General features: G+C 43.8%; 1 protein-coding gene across 1 annotated transcript in view; it reads right to left on the reverse strand.

Moving 5' to 3' along the window:
• The window catches only part of TRRAP (transformation/transcription domain associated protein), a 342,568-nt gene that overhangs the window by 37,846 nt on the left and 284,383 nt on the right, over window positions 1–20,339 (reverse strand). Inside the window, exons 61-64 of the mRNA XM_030212524.1 lie at window positions 17,615–17,779; window positions 14,130–14,220; window positions 12,907–13,106; window positions 7,916–8,177 (exon numbers count right to left, since the gene is read on the reverse strand). Coding sequence (XP_030068384.1) covers window positions 7,916–8,177; window positions 12,907–13,106; window positions 14,130–14,220; window positions 17,615–17,779 — 718 coding nt within the window. The remainder of the gene's footprint in view (window positions 1–7,915; window positions 8,178–12,906; window positions 13,107–14,129; window positions 14,221–17,614; window positions 17,780–20,339) is intronic.

Here is a 20,339-nt window from a genome sequence, read left to right on the forward strand (position 1 = left end):
ATTTAGATTTTTTTTTCCTAGCAAGGCTCTGGAGGTGGGGGAAGGGACCTGTCCGAGCAGGCAGAGACCATGAGGGCCTGTGCTAGCAACACCAGGAGCCAGCCTGCAGTTGATTCTCTAAGCTAAAGGGGGGGGGAGCTCAAAGCAGGGGCGTAGCCAGACAACAGATTTTGGGTGGGCCTAGGCAAGAATTGGGTGGGCACCAAGTGTTCCCCCCCCCCCCCCCCCCCCCCCCCAAAAAAAAAAAAATCTCAGCTGGTGGGAAAATGGTTCTTTCCACCTTGGCAGCAGGAATGCATTGAAAACTGAGCATGCACAGGTGCCGGTGTTGTGGAGAGTAGCGTTTTCGTTACTACCAGGGGGAATTCTTCAGCTGGCGGAGCTTGGGATTCCCACCAGTTACCACTAAACGTGCTACTGTTGGGTGGGCCTGAGCCATAAATGGGGGGCCCTGGCCCACCCAAGCCCACCTGTGGCTACGCCACTGGCTCAAAGCACCCCCAACTCAATCCTATCTAAGTGATGCGTGAGGTCCGCCAACTTCGCACCAAGCACACAAGTGACCAGGCGATACTCACGTCCACCAGCCACCCAGCTATCTACATGCCTAACGATCAAATCACCAACTATAACTGCTCAACTGCTGTCTTCACCCTTACATCCTAGGCAGAAATTCCTGGAGACACATACTCAAGTGTGAGAGGAAACTGCATCCCCTGGTGGACAGGTCCTGGCTACAGGGTTACTTCCTATTTCACTAGGGTGATGCTCTCCTTTTGGGAGACCTCCCTCCTCCAAGGCAGCACAGGGGCTGCCAGACTGAACATTTAACTTCCCTACAACGTCCCTTCCCTCAAAGCTCATTGGTACCCTAAAGCAGCTCATTGGGGCTTGTAAATCAGCCACGTTTGTCAGTTGGCAAAATATAACTTCCTGTCAAGTTTCGTGGTGCACATTTGTGCAGATGCAAAATATTGAGGAGAGAGGACATCTGGGTACGTCAGATGGCATCACCCAAGCATATTGCTCCATAAAACTTCCAAGGAGGGCAGGGGAGAAACATAGTAAAAAGACACAAACTTAAATTGATTTGCCTACACAAAGTCAGTAAGATGTTGGATTTGAACTAGTGTCTCCTGAGGAATCCTGACTTGTAATTCACTGCTATAAGAATTAGATGTCATGAACTTCTAGCTAAATTTATTAATAAAAACAACTTTTCACCAATGCTCATTTCTGTGGATTACATTTTTACACCTTTACATCAGAAAAACATTATTTGTAATGGATAGTCAGACCTTTCTACATAAACTAGCTTTCACTTAATGGGAAAGACACTGAGATTTTTTTTTTCAAAACTTCAATTATTCATTATAGATAACTGGAACACTTGAAGCAATTTCACAAACACTTGCTTGGCAATGAGGTTTGGATACTTTGCCTGAAAGCCCATTTGTTTCGCATTCTTTTTTTTTTTCTAGACAAGAAGTGAATATTTCAACATCCAGAGGACTTCTAAAATGTGGTCAGAATCTACTATAATAAAACTCACCCTCAACGTTCTGAGGACACTGACGTCAGTGAAGCCAAGCCCTGACTTCCTTCAAAAAGGTTCGAAGGTTCGTGGTGGTGAAGCCACCAAAATCGCTCCGGGCCCCGCCCTCGAGGGCGGAGCAATGGCAGAACAATGAAGGGGTGGGCAGGGAGGGAGGCGGGGGTGAGGTGGGAAATCGCTCCGGGCCCCGCCCTCGCATCAAACTTCATGACGTTGGGGGCGGAGCAATGGCAGAACAACGAAGGGGTTGGCCAGGGAGGGAGGGGCGGGGGGTGTTGGCGACGAAAACCTTGCTAGCGCCCGTTTCATTTGATCTGAAACGGGCCTCTTTTACTAGTTACTATATATCATACCCGCAAGTCAGTGTGCAGGTATATATAAACAGAGTGAGAAAGCAAAAGTAGGAAAGAGAAATGCTTCAACAGTACAATTCTAAGCAACTATAATACTCACTGGGTCTACTGAAAAAAAAAAAAAAAAGAAAGAAACCAACACAAATCAGATTTATCAAAATGAAGCTTTGAATTCAGCAGTATCTTAGCCCTGCTGTTTCCTTCCCTTGTTGCCTTCATCCATTAAATTTAATCACACGGTTCACAACTCCTATTATCCACTGTCATGCAACTGCTGTGCCTCAGAGTGCATCATGCAATTTATAATGCACACAGGATATGCAAGTCATATCAATCGCTTGAAGCTATTCTAAAGAGAATTCTGTCAGATCGCCTGTTTTCAAACCAAGGCAGCGAAATGTTCGAGCTTCGGCTCATCCTCTATCTGCAGAACCTACAGAAAGGCAGAATGTGAAGATGCCGACCTCCAGTGCTCACTAAGATCCCTCTTTCCCCCCCACACAACGTGGTATAAACAGAGCGGAGGAGTGGCCTAGGGGTTAGAGCTCCAGTCTTGCAATCCAGAGGTGGTCAGTTCAAACTCCCACTGCTGCTCCTTGTGATCTTGGGCAAGTCACTTAACCCTCCATTGCCTCAGGTACAAACTTAGATTGTGAGCCCTCCTGGGACAGAGAAATATCCAGACTACCTGAATGTAACTCACCTTGAACTACTACTGAAAAAGGTGTGAGCAAAATCTAAATAAATATATGGAATGTTGCTACTATTGAAGATTCTACATAGAATGTTGCCACTTTTTGAGATTCTGGAATGTTGCTACTATTTGAGATTCTAGATGGAATGTTGCGAGTTGAGGAGTGGCCTAATGGTTAGAGCTCTAGTCTTGCAATCCAGAGATGGTCAGTTCAAACTCCCACTGCTGCTCCTTGTGATCTTGGGCAAGTCACTTAACCCTCCATTGCCTCAGGTACAAACTTACATTGTGAGTCCTCCTGGTACAAAGAAATATCCAGACTACCTGAATGTAACTCACCTAGAAAAAGGTGTGAGCTAAATCTAAATAAATAAATAGTGCAGTGGGATGCAGACCTGGGGAACCAGGTTCGATTCCCACTGCTGCCTAACGGTCAGCAGTGGGTTAAGATCCTGGGGAACCAGGTTCAATTCTCTCTGCGGCTCCGTGTGATCCTGGGCAAGTCACTTAGCCCTCCATTGCCCCAGGTACAATATATACTTAGATTGTGAGCCCATTTGGGACTCTGCAAGTACCTGAATAGTTATATATGCAAATCGCCTTGATTTGTGCTTCAATAGAAGTTAGTATATCAAAAATTGATAGACTTAGACTTAAAGCAAAGAAGATTCAAGGCGCGCTCCCCTCAGTAGGGTGGATTCTCTGACTTTACTGAACTAGGTATTATACAGCTTGCCAAATACAATATACATTTAAAATGCACTGGCAGGAATTCTCTGTCCTTGGTTATGAGGACTTATTGCAAATATATTTCTGCTCTGCAAGAAAGGTGAAGCTCAGATGCAAATATTGCAACCTGTTATGCATCACATACGAAATTAGGGCTGATTCGGAACTGAATACATTATTCGTATTCGGCCGAATAGTGGTTTAAATTCGAATACGAATAACCCGGGGTGCTACTGTGCTCAATCCTACTGAAATAAACACTTGATCTCCAATTTCATGTTGCTTCTTTCATTTTAAGCTCAATGCCCATTATTTGTATTCTGTAGTCGGATTCATATTTTTCATTATTTGTATTGGCCAAAGAGTAAAGTGCGCTATTCGGTATAGCTCTACATACGATGCATAATTACAAATTGTTCATGAATTTTCTAAATTCTGGAATCTGCATTGATTGCAATCGGATTGTTATATCTGGCTTTCTGCATTTTCTAGATGTGCACATTTCTGGTACATTAGTTGGCAGGGAAATTAACAATGCTAGGTTATGTTCTACTACTGTTGTGAGAAGGGCGGGTGGTGGGTTAAGGGTTCATATGGAAGAGCCCACTATGGTTGTAAAGATGTGGAAGGTCTGCTATTCTTTATATTTGAAAACATCAATAAAATAATAAAAAAGCTCAGTTATGGAATTTGTATTTCTGGGCATCTTGATTCTTAGCTGTGTGTTATATTGATATGGTATTTTCTCTGTAGAAAGGGAAAGGGAAATGGGACTTGATATACCGCCTTTCTAAGGTTTTTACAACTACATTCAAAGAGGTTTACATATATTCAGGTACTTATTTTGTACCAGGGGCAATGGAGGGTTAAGTGACTTGCCCAGTCACAAGGAGCTGCAGTGGGAATGGAACCTAGTTCCCCAGGATCAAAGTCCACTGCACTAACCACTAGGCTACTCCTCCACTAGCAGCATTCCATGTAGAAGCCTGCCCTTGCAGATCAGCAGTGCGGCCGCACAGGCTTCTGTTTCTGTGAGTCTGACGTCCTGCACGTATGCAGGACGTCAGACTCACAGAAACAGAAGCCTGTGCGGCCGCGTTGCTGATCTGCAAGGGCAGGCTTCTACATGGAATGTTGCTAGTGGAATAGCAACATTAACATTCCATGTAGAATCTCCAATAATAGCAACAGAATCTCAAATAGTAGCAACATTCCATGTAGAATCTCAAATAGGGAAAGGGGAACTGGGACTTGATATACCACCTTTCTTTTTTTTATATTGTCTTTATTATTTTAAATGTAATTAACAAGGATACCCTTGTATCAGAAATACAGGCAAAAAAATTTATACATGAACATAACCATATCTTCATAATTATTACAGTGCAATCAATTATTTGAAGCATCTTTTAAAAAAAGAAAAATTTCAATATACAAATATAATAATTTAGCCTTTCTTAGACCCCATTTTCTTACGAGGGGGAAAAGAATATAAAGAGAAGTTATTAGGAATAAGGAAAACAAACAAGGCTGCCTATACTCCAAGTCTATTTATACATTATCTCAGTTGTTTCAATTCCAGAAACGATTTTAGATGTTCCGGCAAAAAATAGGTATATTTTGTTTGACCCAGCTTAACTATACACTTACATGGGTACGCCAAAAAGAAAGAACCCCCAATATCAATTGTCTTTTGTTTCAGAGCAAGAAATGCTTTCCTTCTTTGTTGAGTTTGTTTAGTTACGTCTGGATAAATCCAGACTTTAGAGCCACAAAATTGGGCTTTAGTATTTCGAAAATATAGTCTTAAGATGGTATTATAGTCTTGCTCAAAAACCAGTGATACAATCAATGTAGCTCTGTCTATTATTGTGTCGGTAGATTGTTCCAATATATCAGATATATTCTGTAAATCAGGTATATCTTTTTTTCCTGCACCTTTTAATTCTCCTCTAGATCTAGGAATAAAGTAAAGCTTATTAACCGGGGGGATGGCCTCAAGAGGAATTCTTAATATTTCATTCAAGTATCTTCGAAGTGTGTCCATCGGAGTTACCCCAGTTAAAATAGGAAAACTTAGGAAACGGAGATTAAGGCGTCTATTATAGTTTTCAATCTGTTCCACTCTCCTTCTTATATCTGTATTATCTTTGACGACTACATCTTTAAAATCTTTAATTGAATCCATTTCTTTTTGAAGAGTTGCTACTTGGTTTAAGAAATCTGCTTTCACAGATTCCACAGTTAGTTTTAAACCTTCCAATTTTGTGTCAAGATTTCCTACATCACCTGAAGTCTTCTGAAGTGTTGAATCAATCCGGATTAACATCCCCCATACCGTTTCCAGAGTCACCTCCGTTTTCTTTGCTGAAGGAGTTCCAGCTCCCTCAGCACTCCGCGTCGCCTGTTGCGTGCATGGGTCCTCTCTGGTCACCCCTACCGACACACTTCCGGAGTCAGTGGGGTTTCCCTCCAGGGCCGCTCTTGACGCTGGGCACGGAGGTGCAGTTGAGAAAGATGGTGGAGACAGGGAGGTTTCTTCACCCAGCGGGGACGCCGCTTCTCCCGGAATCCCCGCTATGGGGTCCTCTCCCTGCAAATTCCTGGAGACACCGGGGTAGAATCGCTCCAAGGTCGGCTGGAGCAGCGAAGACGCTGAGGTAGATAGAGGAACCGATCTCAGCATTCCCTTTCTTTTAGAGTGTGGCATTTTGAGGAAATGAGTTTTGTAGCTCAAAACCGATAAGAGCGTCTTCCCACCAAACCGGTCAGGCAGCCATCTTGGTTCCCCCCGATATACCACCTTTCTGAGGTTTTTGCAACTACATTCAAAGAGGTTTACATATATTCAGGTACTTACTTTGTACCAGGGGCAATGGAGGGTTAAGTGACTTGCCCAGAGTCACAAGGAGCTGCAGTGGGAATGGAACTCAGTTCCTCAGGATCAAAGTCCACTGCACTAACCACTAGGCTACTCCTCCACTAACAACATTCTACGTAGAAGCCTGCCCTTGCAGATCAGTAATGCAGATGCACAGGCTTCTGTTTCTGTGAGTCTGACATCCTGCACATACGTGCAGGACGTCACACTCACAGAAACAGAAGCCTGCGCGGCCGCGTTGCTGATCTGCAAGGGAAGGCTTTTACATGGAATGTTGCTAGTGGAATAGCAACATTCCATGTAGAATCTCAAATAGTAGCAACAGAATCTCAATAGAAGCAACATTCCATCTAGAGTCTCCAATAGTAGCAACATTCCATGTAGAATCTCAAATAGGGAAAGGGAAATGGGACTTGATATACTGCCTTTCTGAGGTTTTTGCAACTACATTCAAAGCGGTTTACATATATTCAGGTACTTATTTTGTACCAGGGGCAATGGAGGGTTAAGTGACTTGCCCAGAGTCACAAAGAGCTGCAGTGGGAATCAAACTCAGTTCCCCAGGATCAAAGTCCACTGCACTAACCACTAGGCTACTCCTCCACTCCGAAGACAAGACAGACTTTATCTCACCTGCATATTTTCTTTAATATGTTGATATTGTAAGTAGTATACTACGCCAACTTTTATATTGTTATTTGAGTATTTTTACTGCTATAATTGTCTATTGCTTATGTTTTGACTTACCGTATTTTTCAGACTATAAGACGCACCGGACCATAAGACGCACCTAGGTTTTAGAGGAGGGAAATAGGAAAAATTTTCCTTTTTCCCTCCTCTAAAACCTAGATGCTCCGGTGCGTCTTGTCCGAGTTTTGGATCGCCCTCCCCTACTTACGTGACGCGATGTTCCCTGGTGGTCTAGTGACGTCGGGGCAGGAAAGAGCGGCCATTTTGAATCTCGCCGAGACCGTCAGGAAGCAGTCAGGAGCACGGAGAGCAGCGCGCTGGGCAGGAAAGAGGGGGCTCTTTCCTGCCCCGACGTCACTAGACCACCAGGGAACATCGCGTCACGTAAGTAGGGGAGGGCGATCCAAAACTCGCTACCTTCGGACTATAAGACGCACCCCCCATTTTCCTCCCAAATTTTGGGGGGAAAAAGTGCGTCTTATAGTCCGAAAAATACGGTAATCTTGCTGAACACCGCCTTGAGTGAATTCCTTCAAAACGGGGGGGGGGGGGGGGGGGGGGGGGGGGGGGAGGGGGGGGATCCTAATAAGTAAGGACACATGCTTATGCTCCTTCTGATGGGGCACTGTAGAATACTTTATATGCTCATTTCTTCCAAGCTGAAGGCATTTTAAACAGCTTTAAAAATCAATTACTTTTAGAGTTTACACCAAATTAGCACTTCTTTTACTCTCCCTGTTGACACTTCACTGATAGCTCAAACTACTTTGGCTGCTAGAGAAGTATTAGTCTATAAATATTCTGTCATCTTAATTGACTTTTCATATGGTAATTTTCAGATGTTCAAGTGATTGTGAATTATACGAAAGCTGCTATGTGATGAGGGAAAAAAAAAAGGAAGTCAGGAAACGAGGGCACAGTGAAAGACAATATGCCTTCAAGCACTCGTAAGGTTGGTCAGCTAAACTAGCCACTTTATCTACTAATCAGGTAGCCAATAAGATGAAATTTACCTGTTGTAAACTGTCCTTTTAGTTTCTGGAAAACAGGGTCCTGAGCAGTAGCCTGGGCTCTTCGGGCCAGGGATTCAGACGCTGCACTGGAGAACATGGTGGAGACGTTGGATACGTTCTCAAGGCCCACGCCAAAGGTGCTCACCAACTTCTTCACAAAATTCAGCGTGTGAGGGGTGATTTTAGCGTCAGAAACTGCTCCACTTTTCTCAAAGGCCACTGAATAACACTTGGCCAGTCCTTGCTGCAGCTGTCTGAGGACCTTAACAGGGAAGTGAAAAACAAGCCTGGACCAGGTATACCATGTGAAGTAAATCAAATTTTGCCAAAAGCATTCTTTACATCAAGCGCAAATTTCCAAAATGTGTTTGTGTGTGCGTCTACGCACATGAGAGAGAGAGAGAGAGAGAGAGATGAAGAGGTCGTGTTTGTGTATGTGGGCAAGTTTATGTTACGTATAAGAACATAAGCATAAGCCTAGTATCCTGTTTCCGACAGTGGCCAATCCAGGTCACAAGTATTTATTATCTCATTTGTACCCCACAGTTTCCCAACAGTGTCAGACTCAATGTGGCTTACAACGCACCACAGAGGCAGACGCCTTAGACAGCCTGAAAATCCTTGGCATTACTATCGACCATAACCTCACACTTGAGAGCCAAGTTAACCCTATAAGCAAGAAAATGTTCCACTCAATGTGGAAACTCAAACGCGTGAAACCATACTTTCCGAGGAAACTATTTCACAGCTTGATACAATCAATGGTACTAAGCCATGCAGACTACTACAATGGACTCTACGCGGGATGCAAAGAACAACTCATTAAGAAACTACAAACTGCCCAAAACACAGTAGCCAGGCTTATATTTGGTAAAACGCGATTCGAAAGCGCCAAACCCCTCCGAGAAAAACTACATTGGCTACCAATCAAAGAGCATATTGCTTTCAAAATCTGCACCCTGGTCCATAAAATTATCTACTGTGAAGCCCCGGGATATATGACAGACTTCATAAACCTACCAACAAGAAACGCAACCAGAACAACACAAACTTACCTAAATCTCCACTACCCAATCTGCAAAGATCTCAAATACAAATCTACTTATTAATCCAATTTCTCCTACATAAGCACACAACTGTGGAACACACTACCAAAAGCCGTGAAAACAACGTACGACCACCTAAACTTCAGGAAATCACTAAAAACCTACCTGTTCAAAAAGGCATAGCCCACCGACCCAACTTAAGTGCCTAAAATCCACAACTCAACGAAACCAAAGCTTGTAACAGACTCTATATAACTCTTCCTCTTGTAATTCCCCAATGTGTCTATAACACATGATCCTTATCTGACCACATTAACTCCTTGTATCTGTTTCTATGCCGGAGATGGCGAACGCCTCTACGGTACAATGTAAGCCACATTGAGCCTGCAAAAAGGTGGGAAAATGTGGGATACAAATGTATCAAATAAAATAAAGCTAATACAGCAGAAAACCTACACAAGAAATAGTGGGGAGGATGAGGAAGGGACAGAAGGAGCAGGGAAACCAGGAGAGAGGAGGGAAGGGTAAATATGTCCAAAATTTGTCTCTAGATTGATGGGTGTCCCGCAGAGGAGACACATGTTGAGTCCTTGTGATAAGCTTTTCCAAATACCAAGGTCTTTAGCGATTTCCTGAAAGATAGGTGGTTGTAGATGGTTTTTATGGGTTTCGGCAGAGAATTCCAAAGTTGGGTGCTGATGTAAGAGAAGGCTGAAGCATACGTGGATTTGTACTTAAGTCCGATGCAGGTTGGACAATGAAGGTTTAGATATGAGCGGGAAAGTCTAAATGTGTTCCTGGGTGGCAGGATGATAAGATCAATCACGTAGCCAGGGACTTCACCATAGAGAATTTTGTGAACTAGGGAGCAAATTTTAAAGATGATTCGATCCTTGACAGGAAGCCAATGCAATTCCTCTCGGAGGGGTGAGGCACTTTCATATTTGGATTTTCCAAAACTTAATCTGGCCGCTGTATTTTGGGCTGTCTGCAGTTTCTTAATCAGTTGCTCTTTACTTGGCAAGATCCCAGAACAGCAAAACAGATTTTATGCTGCCTATCCTAGAAAATGCAGTGGATTTTCCCAAGTCCGTGTGAGAGAGAAAGCAGCGAGCATGTGTGTGTGGGACACAGAGGCGAGACTTGTGGGTGGTTCTCTCTGAAAGAGGGAGGCTATGTACTGTATATTTGAGAGAGAGCCTGGATTTGTTTGTATTAGTGACAATATGACAAGGCAGCACGGCATGTTTAAGAAGTGGAGCATTTCTCTGGGTATATTCTTGCCAATTCTTATCCATCTGTTGTTTTTTTTTCAACCTATGCACGCAACTTTATGTTGCTGTTTGATTTACACAGGTAAATTCTGCAACTCTGATGCAGGAAAAGAAATTACCTTGCCACATCCAATGTAGCTGACATAGATTTTTGATACCACAGACATGCATGCATAATTCGCATGCGTGCGGATGCATTCCAACTAAAACTCAACGCAGAAAAAAAACTCAATGTCCCATCCTCTCATCACAACACAACACGAATAAACCCACCACTATAAACACCCTAAACTTTGCCCTTCCTGTTTCAGATAGTCTGAAAATTCTAGGAGTCACAATTGACCGAAATCTTACACTAGAAAGGCATGAGAAAAACACAAAAAAAGAAAATGTTTCACTCAATGTGGAAACTCAAAAGAATAAAACCTTTCTTCCAAGGGAAACATTCCGCAGACTGGTACAATCAATGGAACTAAGCCAACTAGACTACTGCAATGCAGTTTATGCCGGATGCAAAGACCAACGAAATATGAAAGCGCCAAACCCCTAAGAGAAAAACTACATTGGCTCCCACTTAAAGAACGAATCACGTTCAAAATCTGCACTCTAGTTCATAAAATCATACACGGTGAAGCTCCAACTTACATGTCAAGCCTCACAGACTTACCAACCAGGAATTCTAATAGATAATCATGTACATTCCTGAATCTCCACTACCCCAGCTGCAAAGGACTAAAATATGAACTAACATATGCATCCAGCTTCTCCTACATAAGCACGCAACTATGGAATGCACTTACCAAAATCCACAAAAACAACACACGACATATCTAATTTCCGAAAACTACTGAAAACCAACCTATTCAATAAGACATACCACAATGATCCATCCTAAATTACCAGAGAACAAAATTCATACCAGAGCTGTACAAAACGGAACTCTCTATTCCTGACTGCTTAAGCTAATATATCACGAGTGAACTTTAACCAAATACCTTTTATTTCTCATTACGAAAATGAATTCTCTTTACTTGATTGCCTAACCCACTCTGTCAGCTATGCATTATAACTATGTATTTCTCATTCTGGAATTGGTGATCGCCATTACGGAACAATGTAAGCCACATTGAGCCTGCAAAACGGTGGGAAAATGTGGGATACAAATGCTACAAATAAATAAATAAATTCTTGTGGCAATAAAAAGCTATGCCTGTAAACTTGAAAAAAGAGACTCTGGCAGATATCAGTGTTCACATAAGACATTCCCCAGTACTTTCTGTAAAACATGTCTAAACATTATAAATGAAAAATAGGATAAGAGGTTCTTTAAGCCTTGATTCACCTTAACAGCCAAGGTGACACTCTACACTCTACATATTACCCTGCAATGTGTGGACTTTAGATGCAATGCAAGGTGTTATTTCTGAGGACGTGTTTTAGGTTTGGGGAAGAAAAGTACAGCACAGACTACATTTTCAACTCTACAGGCTCAATTGGCTAGTAAAAAGTTACAGAAAAAAGCAACACAAGTGACTGCACCTACCCTGTATCCATGGCAAGTTTACAGAACATGCCATGCCAGCATCCTGACTAAACCAGGTCACTATCAATTCTCCAACAGATGCCAAATAATGAGATCCATTTACTGAAGCTCCCTTCCACAGATAAGTGGTAGCTCTCCGAGGTCTCGGCTAATAACTGTCTAAACCACAGAGCTGCACGGGAACGAGGCTGCGGGAAGCCCACTGGGATGGACCCAGGACCATGGGGATCCTGTGGGGGATGGGCCCGGGCCCTGCAGGGATCCCACGGAAGCGTAGGCGAGTAGAGTGACGTCTCCCCTCCAGCTCTGGGTGCTTTCTCTGAACATACCTCAGTACATCATGGTGGTCTAGTGGAGCAGGAAAGATCCCCACTCTTTCATGCCCGCTGCCGCTGATCCCCTCTCTGCCGCTGTTTCTTTAAAATGGCTGCCGAGACTTCAAGCGGCGGACTCGCGAGACTCAACGTGTAATTAAACTCTGGAATTCGTTGCCAGAGAATGTGGTAAAAGCAGTTAGTTTAACGGGTTTTAAAAAAAGGTTTGGATGATTTCCTAAAAGAAAAGTCCATAAGCCATTAAGATGGACTTGGGAAAACCCTCTGCTTATTTCTAGGATAAGCAACATAAAATCTGCTTTACTGTTGTAGGATCTTACCAGGTATTTGTGGCCTAGATTGGCCACTGTTGGAAACAGGATACTGGGCTTGGTGGACCTTCGGTCTGTCCCAGTATGGCAACGCTTATGTTCTTATGTTGTAAAACATGTGTATAAGCCCAAACCCCTCCTCGGTCTCACTTTTGGGGACTCATCTACCCAGTTATGGTAAATGTATACACATCCAGGTGGTAAGTTTAACTGCCTATCAGGAGGGTAATTTTATAAAAGCCTGTATCTGCACGTAAAATACTATTTCACCCAAAATAATGCTTTTAAAATTACTCCTCCTAGGTATCAAAACTGGTCTTAATTTCAGCTCCCGATCTTCCCCTAAATGAGACGTATTGAAGGGCCTGCTCTAAATCCAGATTCTTGACTAGATTCCTGAGCAAATCACTAAGGGCACCGGACGATAATCAGAAGAGAAAAGAGAACCCAAACAGCTAGGGTTTTACTTTGTGTTTAAGTACCTCTTCATGCCAGTTCTCCCGGAACCACACCATTTGATCCACGATGCCTTCCAGGGAGGAGAGAAGAGTCGGGTGAAGCTCCCGCTGCATGTGCATAATGCGGCTGCAGCGCCACATGGGAGCCGTGGCTCGTATGGGTCCAGGATCAGAGGCAGAATGAGACTGGGTGCCTACTGAGCTCGGCTGCTGTTGTCCAGAATCTACCAGGAAAAATGAGTAAAATTAACTCCCAAAATCAGCAAAAAAAGGAGGTAAAAGACCTCACGCACCGTGAGATGTAGAAAAAAAGTGAGGATGAACCAAGGAGGAATACCAAACAACTTTATTAAGGATTTTCAAAAAACGACCTGACACGGCCCTCCGTGCAATGCCTCCTTCAATCTCTCCTCCGTAGGAAATGGAGTACTGTCCGTTGAAAAACTACGGAGGAGAGATTGAAGGGGGTATTGTATTGTTCACTAATCGAGCATAAACTTTCATTGGTGCAATATTTTCACACTGCTACACCTGAGATTAATCAAGACCCCTGAGGCAGGCCTTAGGACCGAAACACGGCCGTATCGGGTTGTTTTTTGAAAATCCTTAATAAAGTTGTTTGGTATTCCTCTTTGGTTCATCCTCACTTTTTTCAACATAAAATTAACTCCCGTCATATTAAATACATAGGGGCCGACATTCAGACGCGGGGGTTGGACCAGCTAACTCCCGCAGTCGGCGCTAAGCCCAGTTATTCAATGCCGGGCCGTTTCCAGTGACCGGCATTGAATATCTGGTTTATTTTGGCCCGGTTTAAAGATAACCGGTTAAGCCGATAATAAGCGTTAACTTTAAAAGTTTCAAAGATATCCCATGTTATCACGTGGCCAAATATGGCCACTAAACTGGATTTAAAAATTGGTGGATAGCTGGTTATATCGGGCGATATAGCCTGCTATCTGCTAGGCACTAACTGGAGATAGCCTGTTATCCCCACTGAATATCGCCAGATAGCCAGCTATGTACATTTAACCGGCCAGATGCCATTCCTGGCCAGTTAAATGGTTTTGAATATCAGGGGGATAGAAACTGTTGCATTACCGTTCTTCCTACTTATTTCCAGGCTAATACATTTAAATAATCTAAATACTGAAGGCGCCTCTGGACAACAAACATCTAGTGAAGAAGACTAGACTCTCATTAGTGGACGTTTAAGGTAACAAAGTCATAGTGGCCTAAGTTCTCACCACTTTTATAGCGCTCCCTCTGTTCTATCTTCAATGTCAAATAAAGTGTTCTGATGGGAAAATAGACAGCTTGCGGATAAACCCGCCCAACCTATGGGAAGAAAAATAAATGCAAGCACTTTAGTCAGACCAATTGAGACAAATTTCTGACCCAAGTTAGTTCAGTAACTGACTGCCCAGTACTGGTGCTAAATGCACACTGAGCATGTGACTAATCAGCTGGTCCAGCTAGAACCTTCAAATTGCATTCCAATCTGTGCTATTGCCCAGGTAGAACCTTGGCTAGAACCTTCTGCACTGCATTATAATCTGTGCTATTGCCCAGGTAGAACCTTGGCTAGAACCTTCTGCACTACATTATAATCTGTGCTATTGCCCAGCTAGAACCTTCTGAGAACCTGGGTTCCCATTGCCTCAGGTACAATGCACAGTGAGCCCACTAGGGACAGAGAAAGTACCTGCATATAATAAATGTAAACCACCTTGATTGTACCACAGAAAGGCGGACTATCAAATCCCATTAACCCTACCCGTCTACATTGCATTGTATTGTATTACAGTCTATACTACTGCCCAGCTAGATCCTTGCCTAGAATCTTCTGTATTACATTGCAATCTGTGCTATTGCCCAGCTAGAGCCTTGGCTAGAACCCTATGTCGCACTGCAGTCTGTGTTATTGTCTGGCTATACCCTTATGCTTTGCACAGCAAACTGTTTAGAAATTCCTCAGGTTAGCAATACCCATGTAGAATCAACTAGACATACAGCTTTGTCTGTAGGCCCCATGCTGTGAAGCTCCTTGCTAACTGCAGCTAGAGGCCTCTCAGATTCTCAGGGCCAGATGCACTAAAGTCGTTGGAAGAGCCCTTCCCTTACCGATTCCATAGCAAATCGGTAGGCAACGGCCATGCGTCAAGGGAATGGAATGCAAATGAGCTGCTCGTCGTAGCTCACTTGCACTCTCTATTCCTTCGGAAAACAGTCGGCCGGTGCTCGATTATGCCCCTCCTCCAGGTCTCTCTCAGCCTATCCCAGTGCGTTTAGCTGTCACTGGTGTCAGCTAAACGCACTGTGATTGGCTGAGAGGCGGTGGGTACGACGTCCTTTTTTTTGTTGTTGTTGTTTTGAGTGAAGGACGTCCATAAAGGACGTCCCTGACGAGCACTTGGTCGAGGTGGACGTCTTCCTGCAGTTTTTGTGATGGACGTCCTTCTTGGACGTGTTTTTCTTACATTTTGGACGTCCTTCCCTCCAGGTCTCTCTCAGCCAATCACAGCGCGTTTAGCTGATACTGGTAACAGCTAAACGCGCTGTGATTGGCTGAGACCTGGAGGGCAGGACATCCAAAAAGTTTTGATATGGACGTCCTCGCACGTCCCGATCCTGTGGGGAGTGGGGGAGGAGCTCAAAACAACCTTGGAGGTGCTGTTGAGAGAACTGTGGTTCTGGTCAGTTCAGGCAGGTAAGAAAAACACGTCCAAAAAGGACGCCCATCACAAAAGCTGCAGGAAGACGTCCAGCTCGTCCAAGTGCTCGTCAGGGACGTCCTTTTTTGTTGTTGAGTGAAGGACGTCCATAAAGAACGTCCCTGACGAGCACTTGGACGTTTTTTTTCCCCCCAATTTTTTTTTTTTTTTAAATTTTATAGAAGTCTTTAGAGGCGAAAAAATCCCGTGCAGACCTCTTGTTAGGGTTTCCACGGTAAGGAAAACGGAAAACGTCAGTGCATCTCATTATAATAGCCATGCAACGGTAGTGCAGCTCAATATAATAGCCTTTGGATCATTTGCATTCCATTTTCGTTAGCTGCTACCGTGACAGGAAAATGCCCTTTTGTGCATGGTACGGTTTACTACTTGCTCGTTGAACTGGCTTGAACCAGTTTAAAACCGTCATTAATGGCTCGTTTTGTTTAGTGCATCTACCACTCAGTTCAGGAAACAAGTCAAGTTTGGATGGGTCTATGAATTAATACATATTTATTTGGGTTTTACTTTTAGGACCAGTGGGTAAGGAATTTGTATTTTAAACTGTAATGTTTCATGATTTTGTTGTGCAACATACCGAATTGAAACCTGGATTTAGCTCACTCCTTTTCCAGTAACATAGTAGATGACGGCAGAAAAAGACCTGCACGGTCCATCCAGGCTGCCCAACAAGATAACTCACATGTGCTACTTTTTGTGTATACCTTACCTTGATTTGTATCTGTCTTTATCAGGGCACAGACCGTATAAGTCTGCCCAGCATTAGCCCCGCCTCCCAAGCACCAGCCCCTTGATTTGTATCTGTCATTTTCAGGGCACAGACTGTATAAGTCTGCCCAGCACTAACCCCGCCTCCCAACCACCCGCCCCGCCTCTGCCATTAGTAACTCAAAGCATGTTACGCTCAGGTGCAGTAGGTATTCTCCCCCCCCCTTCCCCCCACCAGGGCTTAGAATCTAAATTTGAGCCTGAGACAACATAGGGTTAAGATCACAAGGAGCCATAGTATAATCTGAGCTTTGGCTTCCTTGATTCTCAGTCTGCTGCTGTAACCGTTACACTACTTCTAAATGCATGCATGCATGCATGCATGCAAATATATAAATTACAGAGACACACGCAATTACTACAGACAGAGCACCAATTAGATCAAAAAGATTTCATTCACTGGAAACTATTTGTGACCAGCACTCATAACAATATCTACAGAATTGGATGAACCAGTGTCTTTCTATACAGGGTATCGGGGGACAATTAGTGAGTATCTTTTCTATTATCTTTCTAAAGAAATCAGAAGGCAGCATAATGTGAGAGTACCTGTATCACTTCTGCAAAGAGCTATTCGTTTATAAAATGGTATTTAGAAAACACAGACACTATGACACCAGTCAGCCTTCCACTCTGACCACAATTCCCAGTGATCCTAGGATAGAGTGTGCTGCTATGGCCATTAAAGGGTAACCATACACCACAGAAATGAAAACCTGAACGTGAACAATAGGCACTTAACATAATGAGGTATCGCTGTTACTGACCTAAAGTTTCATGGATCCTCACAAGACAGCTGAGCAGACAAGAACTTATAATGTAGCTTTAGCTTCTTACAATTGTATTATCTTTGTGATACTTTTTACCCATACATTGCATTACCTCTATGATACTTGAACCCATACAATATGTTATCTTTATGACACTTTGCACCCATACATTGTAAGCCGCACTGAACCTGCTATCGAGCGGGAAAGAGCGGGGTATAAATGCTACAAATAAATAAATAAATTAACCTATAAATTTGGGGTTTGATTTTTGCTTTTCTCCTCGCCCCCCCCCCCCAAAAATATGATGAAACCAAAAAATCCTCACTATTGCATTTTCTCTAAAAAAAAAAAATAAAAGTTCCTCATTTTACCCACAAAGCATGCTGGGTAAAGGTTTTCCCAGCACCAGTCTTGTCAGCAGATTTTGAAAGGGAAATGGGCTGCATCATAGCCACCTACCTGGCTAATAAGGTTCAGCAGCAGCTTGCCCTCAGAGCCAACTAAGCACGTCAGCAGCTGAGGAATCCAGGCCAGCCACTGGATGGGCGGGACACCAATGCAGTACTTGTCAACCGCATCTGCTAAAGCGTTTTTCTCATCATCAAAGCTCAAGAGCCAAAGCACCTGCAAAGAAGCAAAACAAAAGTCAAGAAATCTGAAGCCCTTTGATCTAGGACAGGGTTCTTCAATGTTAAGACTGAGCTGCCAGCTGTGACTCCTCTCGACCCTAAGTAACTATGCTGCAACCACAATTATAAAAACCATTCTTCCATGAGGGTGCCAAATATAACTGATTGGTATTGTGGCAAATTGCTGACCGCCCTATTTGTCATGCCAGTAATTGATCATTAAGGAATTGGCAGATGTGGCACTGGCTGCCTTGCTGGGTAGACTGGATGGACCGTGTGGGTTTTTATCTGCCGTCATGCACCGTTACTAGGTGTAAGCGCTCCCTACCTTTCTCCAGAGGCTCACTAACTCTTGCTACCTCTGGCATAGCTGCTCTGTTTTCCTCTGACAACGCCTGACCTTCCCCATTGCTGTTCTTGTGAGACTGTCACAAACTCACTGACAGTCATACAGATGAGCTGGTCCAGAAGTAGCTCCAAAAACGGTCTCCAGAGAAGACCGGGGCTGAGACTGACAGAGAATGTGATGAGAAAAAAAATGTGTAGGGTAGAGAGGATTTGTGGACAATGTGGTGAGAGGAACAGTGGTGGTGGAGACAAGACGGAGAAGAGAATACTGAGGGAGGGGGCCGGGTTTTATTTTAGTTCTATACGTTGATCTGAGTAAACAAGTCAGCCGCATCATCGGATGGGAACCTACTACTCCGAGACAGCTGCATCACTGGAGGAGTCCCTTTCTTGCCCACGGACAGGCCACTTTGGCAACAGCCCTGACTCTCCTACTGAAGTTTTTTCTGCCAGTGGCCTCTCTGCTGGGAAAACAGTGAAGATCCCCGTTTTAGGACATCACAAGCTTCAAGCTCAAATCGATGAGGCACACAATCAAAAGAAAAACAAATACAACTTCCGTGACCACACATAGGTTTTCCAATACTGGCAGTCGGTAAAACTACAACGCGTGCACCAATCAGAAAAATGGCCTTCCCAGGCACTAAAACTGCATTATAAAGTGAAAACCACATGGGAAGAACGGGGGGGAGAGACCTATCAATAATTACTACTACTACTTATCATTTCTAAAGCGCTACTAGACATACGCAGCGCTGTACACTTGAACATGAAGAAACAGTCCCTGCTCGACAGAGCTTACAATCTAATTAGGACAGAGAAACAGGACAAACAAGAGATAAGGGAATATTAAAAGTGAGGGTGATAAAATAAGGGTTCAGAACAAGCGAGTAAGGGTTAGGAGTTAAAAGCAGCATCAAAAAGGTGGGCTTTTAGCTTAGATTTGAAGACGGCCAGAGATGGAGCTTGATGTATCGGCGCAGGAAGTCTATTCCAGGCATATGGTGCAGCAAGATAAAAGGAACGGAGTCTGGAGTTAGCGGTGGAGGAGAAGGGTGCAGATAAGAGAGATTTACCCAGTGAATGGAATTCCCGGGGAGGAATGTAGGGAGAGATGAGAGTGGAGAGGTACTGAGGAGCTGCAGAGTGAATGCACTTATAGGTCAATAAGAGGAGTTTGAACTGTATGCGGAAACGGATAGGAAGCCAGTGAAGTGACTTGAGGAGAGGGCTAATATGAGCATAACGACACTGGCGGAATATTAGTCGTGCAGCAGAATTTTGAACAGATTGAAGAGGAGAGAGATGGCTAAGTGAGAAACCTGTGAGAAGCAAGTTGCAATAGTCTGAGCGAGAGGTGATAAGAGTGTGGATGAGGGTTCTGGTAGTGTGCTCAGAAAGGAAAGGGCGAATTTTGCTGATATTATAGAGAAAGAAACGACAGGTTTTAGCAGTCTGCTGAATATGTGCAGAGAAGGAGAGGGAGGAGTCGAAGATGACCCCAAGGTTGATGAGACAGGAAGGATGAGAGTGATATCCACAAAAATAGAGAATGGGGGAGGAGGAGAGCTCAGTGAGACTGGATTTTGTTTTCTCCAGAGGCACAAGGGTGTCTTTTAGAAAGGCGTGGCAGCGCTTTTAGCGCGCGCTAAACACTAGAGACACCCATAGGAATATAGGGGCGTCTATAGCATTTAGCACATGCTAAAAACCCTAGCACGCCTTTGTAAAAGGCCCACTAAGGGGTTTACCCTAAATTATTTGGTATCCGAGGGAAGTCTTGAATGTGTCCCCCAAGATTTGTCCTCAATCACAGTCCCCCCCTTCTGATATTCAGCCAGCGACAGGCAGCGCTGTTAATGTCTACCGTCAGCGTTGAATCCGGATAATCAATACCAGGCCATATCTGTTCGCCGCCATTGAATATATATATATTTTTTAAGCTGGCAAGCACGTGCCCGGTTAACTCTATATTGAGAACTAACCAGCCATTCGTTTGCGCATAAAGATAGGATTGCTATTTATGTGGTCTTATTTATGCGCTAACACTGGTCAGTTAACTCTGAATATTGGGAGCTAACTGGACGCCACCCCCGAGATGCCACTGACACAGCCGGTTTGCATTTTCAGCGAAGATAATCGATAAGTGAGTTAACTGGTTGGTGGCCATTCCCGGATGGTTAACTCGCTTTGAATATCGGCCCGTC

This window comes from Microcaecilia unicolor, chromosome 8, assembly GCF_901765095.1.
Source record: "Microcaecilia unicolor chromosome 8, aMicUni1.1, whole genome shotgun sequence".
Taxonomy (NCBI): Eukaryota; Metazoa; Chordata; class Amphibia; order Gymnophiona; family Siphonopidae; genus Microcaecilia; species Microcaecilia unicolor.